A 12,373-nucleotide genomic window follows, 5' to 3' on the forward strand; every position below is an offset into this window, starting at 1 on the left:
ATGTTGGGATGGTTCTTCCACCACTCCGGAGAGTTCAGGCAGCAGGGCCCGAGTCTGAGTGTGTGGCCGGGCTGCGGTCCAACAGTCCTGATTTTCTCTTTCTCAGGCGTGAGTCAGCCCTTGTTCGCACCTGGAGGTCGCCAGGGCGCCCTGAACTTTGCACTAAAATCCCTCACGCTCACCTTTCCCCCTGGGCGATGCACAAAGGGGTCAGAAACCCCGAACTCCCCAGGGAACCAGGTCCCCGAGTTAAGTCCTCCTTTCCAGGTCCCATCTTATTGGGGCTGCCCTGAGAGAACATGGTCTCGAGTTGGGTAAACGAAGATGGGGAGACTCACGAAGAAACGCTCTAATCCCAGGAACAAATTCCGCTTCCCAGTGGTGGTCGGTACCCCTTGCTAGTAGCCTTTGACCAGGAACTGACCATTCTGGACGATTGAGTCACAAAGCAGAGGGGCTTAGGGAGCTCGCGGGGCGGGGTCCGGGCGGCCCCCACCCCGAGGTAGAGTGACGCCCGCAGTAACTTCACAAGGCAGAAATTGTTACCTGGGAAATAAAAGGCACCGTGGCGGCGGGAGCTCGGGAGTGGGCACATGGGGGTGCGGGTGTGCAGGTGCCAAGCGCCATGGGTTAGGCCCGAGATCGGAGTCCGGCCGCCCCCCGACAGCTGCCGCCTCCTGCTCCCCGCGCGCCCCGGGCGCCACCATGTCGGGTGACAAACTCCTGAGCGAACTTGGCTATAAGCTGGGTCGCACAATAGGCGAGGGCAGCTACTCTAAGGTTAAGGTGGCCACTTCCAAGAAGTACAAGGGTACGGTGGCCATCAAGGTGGTGGACCGGCGGCGAGCGCCCCCGGACTTCGTCAACAAGTTCCTGCCTAGAGAGCTGTCCATCCTGCGGGGTGTACGGCACCCGCATATCGTACACGTCTTCGAATTCATCGAGGTGTGCAACGGGAAGCTGTACATCGTGATGGAGGCGGCCGCCACCGACCTGCTGCAGGCGGTGCAGCGCAACGGGCGCATCCCTGGATCACAGGCGCGCGAGCTCTTCGCGCAGATCGCGGGCGCTGTACGTTACTTGCACGACCACCATCTGGTGCATCGCGACCTCAAGTGCGAAAATGTGCTGCTGAGCCCTGACGAGCGCCGCGTCAAGCTCACCGATTTCGGCTTCGGTCGTCAGGCTCATGGCTATCCAGACCTTAGCACCACCTACTGCGGCTCGGCAGCCTATGCGTCACCTGAGGTACTCCTGGGCATTCCCTACGACCCCAAGAAATATGACGTGTGGAGCTTGGGCGTCGTGCTCTACGTCATGGTCACCGGGTGCATGCCCTTCGACGACTCAGACATCGCGGGCCTGCCCCGGCGCCAGAAGCGCGGCGTGCTCTATCCCGAGGGCCTCGAGCTCTCCGAGCGCTGCAAGTCCCTGATTGCCGAGTTGCTACAATTCAGCCCATCGGCCAGGCCCTCAGCGGGCCAGGTAGCGCGCAACAGCTGGCTGCGCGCTGGGGACTCCGGCTAGGAGCCGGGGTTCCCGGGGTTCCCGGTGAACCCTGCACTGAGCCAGCGCGATGCACGCGCGAGAGGCACGCTTCCGGAAACCCGCGAAGCCGCCGCTTGCGATTGCACACGTGCTCTACCCTTTCCCTTCCCCTGCGCGGCGTGGGCCGCAATTGCCCGGGTTTGGAATCTAGTTCCTCCTCCACAATCCCGAGAGCTGGAGGGCGCATATGCATCCTCAAGTCCCTGCGAAAAGGCCCCGGGAGGGGCCAGACGAGAGGAGACGAAGCTTTGCGCCTGCGCGGAATGAGCGTTGGTTACGCGGCAGACGGTGGCTTAGTGGAGGAGCTGCCGGCGAGCCGACATGCGTGGAGGGCGTCCCTCCCCAGCCAGCCGCGGATGCCAGATTTTCGGTTAGAACCTGCAATAAACTCGCTCTTCCTCGCAAAGTGGCTTTAGCAGTGGCCCCTTTTACAGAGCAGGGAGGAGGGAGCCGTCCGGGGAAGAAGGCTGGCGCGGTCTGCCCGTTATAGAGGAAGGCATATTGAGGTTCTGTCTTCCAGTCTCAGAAGAGTTGGGAGGCCAGGCGTGGTGGTGTTCCGAGCGACTAGGGAGACTGAGGCAGGAGGATGGCAAGTTCGAGGCCAGCCTCAGCAATTTAGCGAGGCCCTAAGCAATTTAGCGAGAGCCAGTCTCAGAAATAAATAAATGAAGTAAATAAATAGGTTTGGAGATGTGACTCAGTGGTTAAGCACCCCTGGGTTCAATCCCCAGTACCAAATAAATAAATAGTTGGGAGGATTCAAACCCCAGTCAATATATGGGATTCTCCAAATGGAGCAAATTCAGAGGGTCTCTTGTTATCTCAGGATTTCTGACGATGCTGTGTATGGGATGCTGGTATAAACTGTGCATTAACCGATAAGGAAACAGGCCCACCCAGATGTTATTTGCCCACAGACAGGCTGTGATTGGAAGCTAGATCTTTTTGTAGTGGGGAAGCCCTCTTTGGTGAAGGTACCTTGCCTTTGGGAAGAGTTTGGGGATAGAATTAGAGTGAATCCTGCTCAGTCCTCATGCATTTCTTAGGCACCTGCTGTGTACCAAGGCCCTGGAACTCAGTGAAGAGGCTTCAACCAATCCCTGCCCTCATGAGAAAGCAAGTGAAAATTAAGTAAAATAAAAGAATTGCTTGGAAATAATTGTAAGCCAGACATGGTGGAGCATGCCTGTAATCCCATAAATTTGGGAGACTGAGGCAGGAGGATTGCGAAGTTCAAAGCTTGCCTCAGCAACTTAACGAGACCCTCAGGAACTTAGCAAGACCCCGCCTCAAAATAAAAAAATTAAAAGGGTTGGGGATGTGGCTCAGTGGTTAAGCACACCTGGGTTCAATCCCTGGTACCAAATAATAATTGTAAATTGTGTTAAACGCCAGGAAGAGGAAGGATGCATCCACAATTAAAGCCATCACTTTTTTCAGGGGTGGGGCAGGGCGAGGGGCAAGTAACCAGGGATTGAACACAAAGACACTGAGCCACATCCCCAGCCCTTTTTTGTATTTTATTTAGAGACAAGATCTTGCTGAGTTGCTGCTTAGGGCTTCTGTAAGTGGCTGAGGCTGGCTTTTGAACTGGAGATTTCTCCTGCCTCAGCCTCCAGAGTGGCTGGGTTTACTGGTATGTGCCATCACATTTGAATTGAGTCTTGAAGGAGTCATTGGAAAAGGGCAGAGGTTTGAGTAAGCCAGGAAGTTCCTGTGGCTAGAAGAGCAAGGGAGTGGGGAGAGGAGGTGGAGAGCTACAAGTCCCAGGGGGACCCCACAGGGCCTGGGGGAAGTTGGGAGTTTTGGCTGCCTTGAGGTTCCTAGGTTTGGTGACATTTTGCTGACATTTGTGGTGTATGACAAATATGTCCCTCAACCCTAACCTGCTTGATTTCATCTGAACCTCAATGGTCCTAGAGGGAGTTTCTCAGCTGTGGGTGTTGCCATACCAGCCACTGCTCACTCACCTTCCATGCTTTCTGTTATCTTGGAGTTTGAGCACAGCTCTCCCCTTACCCCCTTCAAATGGACTGTGGCCCCATCCCCCTCATTTTGCCCATGAGGAAACTGAGGCTAGAAGAGAGGGTGTGCTTGACCTTCAAGTTCTGACTGGGTTGTCACAGCTGAGGCAGAAAACTCACACCTTCTGCTTTACACTGGAGGATGGAGCCTCCAGTGTTCCCAGGGCCTCCACTGCACTTAGAGTGCATCCACATCCTCCTCACCTGTGTCTTTAAAGTGCAACCACTCTGTCCTCTTTGTTCTTGACCTGTGCTTCATCCCACCACCAAACCATTGCCCAGGCTCTTCTCACTCCTGGCGTCACTTTCCCTCCCTTCATTTGAGTTAACTTGATGTTACCTCCTCTGGGACACCCAGTTCTTTCCACCTGGATGGCTACTGCCACATGCCATCGGTCCACTGATGAATCTGTAGGAAACTTTGAGGCCCTGCTCCATGGCCACACAGGCCCAGGGCCCAGTTCAGGGGGCAAAACGTTTCAGGGACCAGGGTTATTGTCCCATTTCTCAGCTTGAGAAACTTGCTGAGACCACCGTCCAGGACTGGATCTGCCCCTGGTCCACTGAGGTGCCTATATGTGATCTAGAGAAGCACAGGGATCTTGAGGGTGGAGATAGGGCCCCAAAGTGCCCCATAAGTATGTTTCTTGAGGTCAGTGTTGGGTTATGGGGCACTGGTTGGGATCTTACAGGTGGAGAACAGGCTTGGGTTTAATATCTACTCTGCCCTCTACCAGCTCTTGTGCGTTGCTGAAGTGACTCAGCACACTATTGGGAGGCAGTCAGCTCCCAGGGAAGGATGCCGCCCAAACAGCAAAACAAGTTCATATTTTATGCATTTGGAATGCAAAGTGATCCCAAGTTTCACTTTAAAAATAAAAATGTGCCAGCCACTGTGCCTGTGATCCCAGTGACGCAGGGGGCTGAGACCAGTCTCAGCAATTTAGCAGGACCCTGTTTCACAATGAAGTAAAAGGGGCAGGGAATGTAGTTTAGTGGTAGTAGAGTGCTTGCATGGCATTGAGGCCTTAGTGTTCAACCTCTGTTACTGAAAAAAGTTTTTTTAAAATGAAAACAAATGTGAGGGGCTGTAGTGTAGCTCTGTTATGCTTAGATGCACATGATCCTGGGTTTAGTCCCCGGCACCAAAAATAAAATGTGAAACTTTTAGCATCTGAAAACAAATTTTCATCAGATATCATTCACTTTTGGAGACACAGCCCACAGCTCAAACTGTGCTTACAATGTGCATCTGTAATATCAAGTTCTGCAGCAAAGACCACTTCTCAAGGTACCAAGCCTGAAAATTGCTCCAGAAAAAAAATCCTGCACTGACTGGAGTTTGGAGGCTGATGGGCAAAACCCACTGGGATCTTGACCCCATTCCTCTGGTCTTGTGGGGTTAAGTTAGGTCCAGAACCCCAGGTCTTGGTGCAGATAGTGCCTAGGACCAAGGGTAGGTAGGGAGGGAGGGACACCATCAGGTAAAATGCCTTAGTTGCATTCTTCCCCCATTAAAAAGCTGCCCTGAAGCTGGAACAAAACACAGGGAAATCAAGGTAGAGGGGACAAAAGAAGAGTACAGTTGACACATTATCCATTTCTTTATTGTCCTTCAGAGTCTAAAAGTTCCTCATGATACAAAGTATGACCACCAATTCCAGTCTCTTTGTTTTGGAACTTCTATTGGTTTGGTGGCAAACATTTTTTTTTTACATGTTTTATTATCAAAGATTTATAGTCACAATAAATACAAGTGACAACCTCCCCACCGCCCCAAAATTCCCTCATACCCTGCACTAGTGTAACCATCTATTACACTTTCTTTGTTAAGGATTATAAAAATGTTTGCTGTCCTTTTGATAAAAGCTGTTGAAATTCTTTAGGCTAACGTCATGTGCAGCATATAACTCAGCATCAAAGAAAAACTCTACGGCAGAGTGGCATGGACCATCCTTTTCATTTCCGATATCCCTGTTATAAGAATATTTATATAGAAAAATTTGTGTTTCTCCAGCCAATAGGAGAGTGAATGTGGAAACAAGACACAAGGAAGCAGCTGATTACCTCATTCCCTCTGCCTAGGGTGAGCTTCACAGAGGTCCTGGAGAGGTAGTTAGGAACCAAAGCTGCTCAGTGCTACTGTCCCACCCTCAGGGGACACCCATGTTCACCAGAGGTGTAGTTCATTTCAGACTGGAGTCCCTATGATACAGTCAAGATGGCTAGAGCTGTGGGTGGCTCCAGATGGGAATGTGTGAACATAAACTGCCCCAACTTCAAATCAGGTGATGTCCCCACCCTAGTTGACCACAGGTTTCCAGTTGCCTTGGAGGTTTGTGTTAGAGATAACTGGAGATTGTTATAATCAATCTTTGGGCCTGTGGGTTCCCATAGGCTCATGGCTCTCAAGAGCTAGATCCCTGCAAGGGCTCTCAGGGAAGACCAGGACTTGCCAGCACTTCAGGGAATGGTGGCTGGTTTTGAGGTGCGCTTTGCCGCTGGTAAATACCCTTAATGCTAATAAATATCCTTTCCTGGTATGGCTCAACCCCACACCCAGAGAGGTATTCAGTCATGCCTTTAGGTGTTAACAAATTTCGGCACAGAATCACCCACTTGGGGCTTTATCACACAAGTTATATCACAAAGAGGGAACTCAAGAAAAAAAAAAAGGTGAACTTTCAAGACAGTCAAAATGAAAGATTAAGGCATCTCACACTGTCCCCTTTAAAAAAAAAGTTATGTTCATGTCACAGTATGTCATCCCTGGGAATGCTCCTGGGTCACGGGATGGAGGGAAGGGTGCTGGAGGAGCCAGGGTCCCTACCACCCTGTCCTCTGCCTATGGCACCCTGGAGTCATGGTCTGTACTGAACTACAGACTGTCCTAGTTAATAGCCCTAAGTCCCAGAGGAAAAGTCCAGCAAGGCTTGGATAGCTCAAGATATGGTATGGTTGGGTGGGACTGGGCCCTCTCTTCAGACCTGGTCAACCCAAGCTGGGTGCCTAAACCCTTGAAGGACCACCCACCCAGCACAGGGAGGACTCGGCTTGGTTGCTTGATCCTGAGCTTACTGCATAGAACTGAGGTTTGTTCAACAGGAAGAGGCCTCCCAGGCGCTCCTGCTTGGGGAGTTGGAAGATTTGGCCCATGTCACTGAACAGAGAGGGCTAACAGCTCAGGGTAGTATAAGACAGGTATTTATTTGTCAGGCACACAGAAAAATGCGAGGAATAGAAATGCTTGCATACTTTTTTTTTTTTGGTGTAAAAACACACCCTCCCCCCTCCAAAAAAAAAAAAAAAGTCAATTTCCCTCCTTTCCCTTGAATCCTGGATACTGGAATGAAAGCCACCCTTCCCTCCCCCTTCTCCTACTGTAGCCCAGCGAAATTATGCACTCAGAACAAACAAAAAAGTTGGTGAGAAATTCAGAGTTTAGCACAAAAAATTGGAACAATTTCCAAAAACTAAGTTCCTATACTATGTGTCAAAAAATGTTTTCTAAAGACTGATGATATTCACACGTGAGCATGGGGGTTAAATGAGCCTTTATTAGAATGTTGTAGCAGTTGTGTTTGGAGAAGGCGGTCCTACAGATAAAGATTTTAAATTAAAGTCCCTAAATGCATCAGTAGGAAAACGGGCTGGAGAGGAACTGGGGAATGGTGGTGCCCAGTTTTCTTGTAGGCACACAGATGTGCATGTACAGGGGATACCCTCACATGGGCCCAGGGTTGGCCCAGTGTGTGGTAGACGCAGAACGGCTTCCACCTTTCCTCACAGAACCAATTTTTAAGGAGTGAGAAGGGCAAGAAATAAAAAGAAAATAAAACTAAAAGCAGACCTGATCCTTTAAAAAAAACATTTCTGTAGATTCTAAAGGGGAATAGAGAGAGAAAAGTCTGAAAGCGGACCCTGACAGCAACCCCCAGCTTGAAGGAAAGGCTCTAACTAAACCCAAGTGGAAATCCTTAAGTCTGGGGGAAAGCAGCTCGCCACACACCTAGACGGCGCCTCCCAGCCTGGACACACCTGTGCGTGCTCACTGACAGGTGCACATGCCAGGGTGGCTTGAGATTGTGTCCATCAAAAAGATAGGAAAAGAAAAGGAAAAAATTTAATAAAATAAACCACAACAACAATAACAACAAAAAAACCCCACAGCAGCCCTCCCCCCGCAACTTCCTGCTCAGGCTCCTGGGTGTGGCTGCCAGTTGATTCTCTCCTCCCTGATTTGAGGGCAGCGCACCCACTTCGGGAATCCCTGGGTCTCTGGCTGCAGTTTGTTCTTCTGCTACGTGTGGGAAGTCTGGGGGTCTCCGAACGAGCAGCAATGGAGGCTTTCAGCTGAAGCAAGAGCCATGTTGGCTGTCCCTGTGTCCATCAGTCATCTGGGTTGGGCCAGCCATCTCTGCTGGGGGCTGCGGGACCATCAGCGAACCACCTTCCAGCGTATGGGCCTGGTGGGACTACACTGTGCACGACAGAGACCCCTGGACCTGCACGGTTTACTTTAAACTCCATCATCATGAGGTGATTAGGGGGGGAAAAATACCAACTTCAACCTATAGGTTGCCATGGGGGAGGCAGTCGAAGACTGGGAGCCTAAGATGGGGAAAAGCAAAAAAGAAAATGAAATGCCTCGCTCGACTTCAGAAGCCCTGGGTGCCAGCCTCGCCTGAGTGTGTCACAGTGTCCAAGATGAACCGCCTGTGTGTGCCTGCCGGGGGCGGAGGGAGGGGGCCAGGAGCACAGCCAGCCCCCCCCCCCGAGGTCCACTTTTCTGCTGGTGTCGGGCAAACTAAAGGCAAAGAGAGAAAGGAAGAAAGCCCACGGAAAGGTCCCTCAGTTATGATCCTTGCCCACCATGAAGCAGCACCCCTCTCCCCAGCTGCGATGAGGCTCTGCAACCAAGGACTGAGGTCTTGCTTCAGTAGCAGCATGGCCATCACTTGCTCGCAGAGGGCAGTGTGGTGTGTCCTTTTAGACCAAGGGCCAGGTGGGAGGGAGGAGGGAGCCTGTCCTCCACTGGGCCTGGCTCACACTATTTCCACGTGGCTGACTGGGGGATGGAGCGTGGTGGGATCATGTCGAGGAGGTATTCTCGCTGGCGGTCCACAGCAGAGGACGTCTTATGAACTGCCAAGCTTGGACTGACAAATGTCAGGGTCCCGCCTGCAACAGAACACAGTGACAGGTCGAGATGGCCCCCAGTCAGCAGAGGCTCCTGGGAGAATCCTATCCACAGTGGAGGAGAGCACAGGCTGTAGCCTAGACCCTGACCATCACACAAACAAGATCACAAACCTACCAGCCCTACAGCACTGTCATCATCCCAAATCCCAGGCCTTGTGGTAAAGAGAATGCAAGAAAACAATTAGATCACCCTGAAAACATTCCTTGGCTCTGTAGAGTTAGATGATGATTAGTCAGTTATCAGGTGCTACATGGACCAAGGTGCTTACCACAGTGCTAGGTAGAACAGTGAAACTTGCCATCAAGGGACTCGACCTCCAATGCAATGCATGAAGTCTGATGAAATACTATTTGGCCATTAAAAAAACCTGACCTTCAATTTTTTGGGGGATAAGGTCTTAGTATGTTTACCTAGGCTGGCCTCAAGTGATTGTCCCACCTTAGCCCCCAAGAACTGGAATTACTGCATGCTCCACTGCTGGGTTAAGAATAATCTTCTCCCTAGTTTTGGGAAATGAACCCAGGGGCACTCTACCATTGAACCACACCTCTATCCCTTTTTGAGAAAGGGTCTTACTAAGTTGCTCAGACTGTCTTGGAACTTGCCATCCTCCTGCCTCGGCCTCCTAAATAACTGAGATTATAGGCATGCATAACTGACCTGGCTTCAGCTAAGATTTGTTTTTTGGTACCAAGGATTGAACCCATAGGTGCTTAACCACTGAGACACATCCCCAGCCCTTTTGATTTTGAGAAAGGTCTCAATACATTGCCGAGTCTGGCTTTGAATTTGATTCTCTTGCCTCAGCCTCCCGAGTCATTGGAATTACAGGTGTGTGCCACTACACAAATTTTTAATGAGACTTACAGTAAACTCATTTACACATTAGAGGGGTTCTGGCTGGCAAACACAAGAGAACACTACGCATGTGACCCAAGAGGGCAGAAGAGAGATGGAAAATCCCCTGTGGTATTTATTCTCCTGGTGTAGAAATTATTGCCACTGCCATGGCCTTGTCTTACTATATTTTCCTATTTCTACAAATAACACTCTTATAACTGGAAAATAAAGTCATGATTCCCATCCAGCACATGCCAGTTTCTGGACTCACCAGAACTCCGAGCAACACTCTGCTACTTATCCTTAGAATATTTTTAGTGGAGGCTAATACATTTTATGGAACAAGGGCAAAGGACACCCCCCCCCCCACACACACCCCATGCAGAGTTAAGGCCTGCATTCCAGAAACCTGGCACCTGGGTCCTGACAAGAGCTTCCCTCAAACCACAGCCCAGAAACCTGAGGCATTTGGGAACACCAGCAAAGCTGTTGGGAAACCATTATACTTGATCTCTAATCCTACCAACCGATGCAGGGACTACTTGTTCCTTCAAATTTCCTTTCAAATTTTACCCTTGAACACACATACCAATTTCTTTTCCTTTCTCTGTGGTGGGTGCCAGGGATGAACCCAGTGCCTGCGCATGTTAGGCAAGTACTCTACCCTCTCACAGTTTCCTGATGGATTTCTATAGGGTCTTTTTATGTTGGTGAGGCTGGTCTCAAACTCCTAGGCACAAATAATTCTCCTGTCTCAGCCTCCAAATGGCTGGGACAATAGGCCTGTGCCACTGTCCAACTTTCCTTCTTACTTTATCGCTTTCAAATTTTCCACAAAAGTAATTTCTGACTAGCCCCACAGTTCTTATCTGTTTGTTAAACATGCCAGGCAAAAACATGTCTGGATGGTCTATATTTACAAATGTGCTGTGATGTCCAAGCCACCCATGTTCCTGTGACCAGATAAATGGCCTCCCTTTCCTGAACTATCTCTATTGATGCTCTGGCAGGGGCACATCCATAACCCCTGGGTCGCTACTTGAACAGGAGGTTCTCAACTTCTGTTGCAGAAACAGCCTGATTTCTCAAGTTCTGACATCTTGTAATGGTGCCTCTTCTTCCTAAGGAGACACAGGCTGCAGGGAACAACTGAGGACGCTTGGCAACTACATTGAGAGCACTTGCCCATCCCCTTCACTTGCCTTCCTGCCTACTTTTCATTTTCCTGTGCTTGGCAGACACACAAAATATTGAATCCTTATGTTAGCACATAAGTGAGAATATGTTACAAATAGGGAAGTAGGCTAGGAAATGACACCAGGGACAGTAGAGCCACAGTCAACTGAGTGCCTGTGTCAGGGTCTTCCTCTCCCCCAGCTGTTCCTCCAGGAGGCTTCTGCTGCCACCTCATTTTACCCCAGCCCTCCCTCCTCCCTGCACTCCTGTTCTTTTGTACTTTGTACCACTTCATGTGTCCAAAACAGGATGGGAAGAAAGGGTCCCCCAGAGCAGTGGACAAAGGGCATGCTCTGGGTGAGTGAGAAACATAGTGAGTATATGATGAACAATGCAGTGACAGCACAAACAGATGTTAACTGTGGCATGAAAAAGGTAGGTAGCCATGAGTGGGTAAGATAGGTCTGCGCTGAGGAGTCTGCACAGAGGCTTGGGGTGGGGGTGGATGGGTGGGCAAGCACCTGCAAACAAGGTCTGCTCACATTTGAGTGTGGTTACAGCGAGTACAAACTGCCAGAGTGATCAGAATCTACTTGGGGCTGTCACTTATTCAGGACACACTACTCAGTCTGGAAGAGATAAAGCCAAATTCAGAGGTGGCTCTTCTTAGGAAGCAGGTCTGCAGCATGGGGCCTTTTGTGCCACTTCTGATCATCGGGTGTGTGAGCATCCTTGTTAAGAATGAGGAAGGCTGGGGATAGGGGCACATGCCTGTAATCCCAGCAGCTCGAAAGGCTGAGGCAGGAGGACATTCGAAGCCAGCCTCAGAAATTCTGCAAGAATCTAAGTAACTTAGTGATAACCTATCTTAAAATAAAAAAAAAAAAGGACTGGGGATGTGGCTCAGTGGTTAAGCACCACTGGGCTCAATCCCTAGCACCAAAAATAAATAAATAATGATGATGATGATGATGATGATGGAGTGGCTAAGGTATGAGAATCATTTGAGCTTATGATTTTCAGACCAAGGAAATGGCAAGATCCTGTGTCAAAAAGAATAAATAAGGAGGGGTAGACCAGACAGCAGCAAGGTCTGAGCATGGAGCTGCAGAGGCCACCCACCTGTGCTCAGGGGCGTTTTCTTCCAGTTGGAGGTGGCACTGCCCTTGGCAGCACCTGCAGCTCTCTCGGAATGTCTGCCAGTCCTGCTGACCAGGGCTGTGGCTGAGGCTGTGTTCTGCAGTTTGGGCGACTGGCTGAATGTGTGCAGTACACCACGGGGCGTTGTGGCTGAGCCTCGGGACAGCTGGCTAGAGGCCTGCAAAGGAGAGAGGGGACAATGGATCATGAGGGGAAGGGGCAGCTACAGGCAAGATGCTCAACGCAGCCTCTCCTTGTTCTGGCTGACCTCTGCCCACCCACACAGGGTCCCTAAAGTCCAAAATCAGGAGACCAGGTAAGTTACACCAGGGGGAAGGAAAAACAGGGAGAGAGAGAGAGAAAAACAGAAAGACAGACGCAGGCAGCCTGACAGTCGGTGACTGACGTGGTCGCATCTGCGGTTGGGGGCATGAGGCTCCCG

At 50.4% G+C, this 12,373-nt stretch overlaps 2 protein-coding genes across 13 annotated transcripts in view; one reads left to right on the top strand and one right to left on the bottom strand.

Annotated features, from left to right (window-relative positions):
* Window position 1: 1 nt before the first annotated feature.
* On the top strand, window positions 2–2,649 carry Tssk6 (testis specific serine kinase 6). The gene has a single exon (XM_027932510.2). It carries the CDS (start codon window positions 706–708, stop codon window positions 1,525–1,527), a length of 822 nt encoding a protein of 273 aa, XP_027788311.1. The 5' UTR covers window positions 2–705; the 3' UTR covers window positions 1,528–2,649.
* Window positions 2,650–6,760: 4,111 nt separating this feature from the next.
* Gatad2a (GATA zinc finger domain containing 2A) overlaps window positions 6,761–12,373 on the bottom strand; it is a 110,855-nt gene continuing 105,242 nt past the window's right edge. For all 12 annotated transcript variants that reach the window (XM_027932131.2, XM_027932128.2, XM_071600732.1 and 9 more), the window contains 2 exons: window positions 11,914–12,109; window positions 6,761–8,753 (listed from right to left, as the gene is read on the bottom strand). In XM_027932131.2, the coding sequence (XP_027787932.1) occupies window positions 8,623–8,753; window positions 11,914–12,109 (327 nt within the window). In that variant the 3' untranslated portion in view covers window positions 6,761–8,622. The remainder of the gene's footprint in view (window positions 8,754–11,913; window positions 12,110–12,373) is intronic.

The sequence above is a fragment of the Marmota flaviventris genome, chromosome 1, assembly GCF_047511675.1.
Source record: "Marmota flaviventris isolate mMarFla1 chromosome 1, mMarFla1.hap1, whole genome shotgun sequence".
Lineage (NCBI taxonomy): Eukaryota > Metazoa > Chordata > Mammalia > Rodentia > Sciuridae > Marmota > Marmota flaviventris.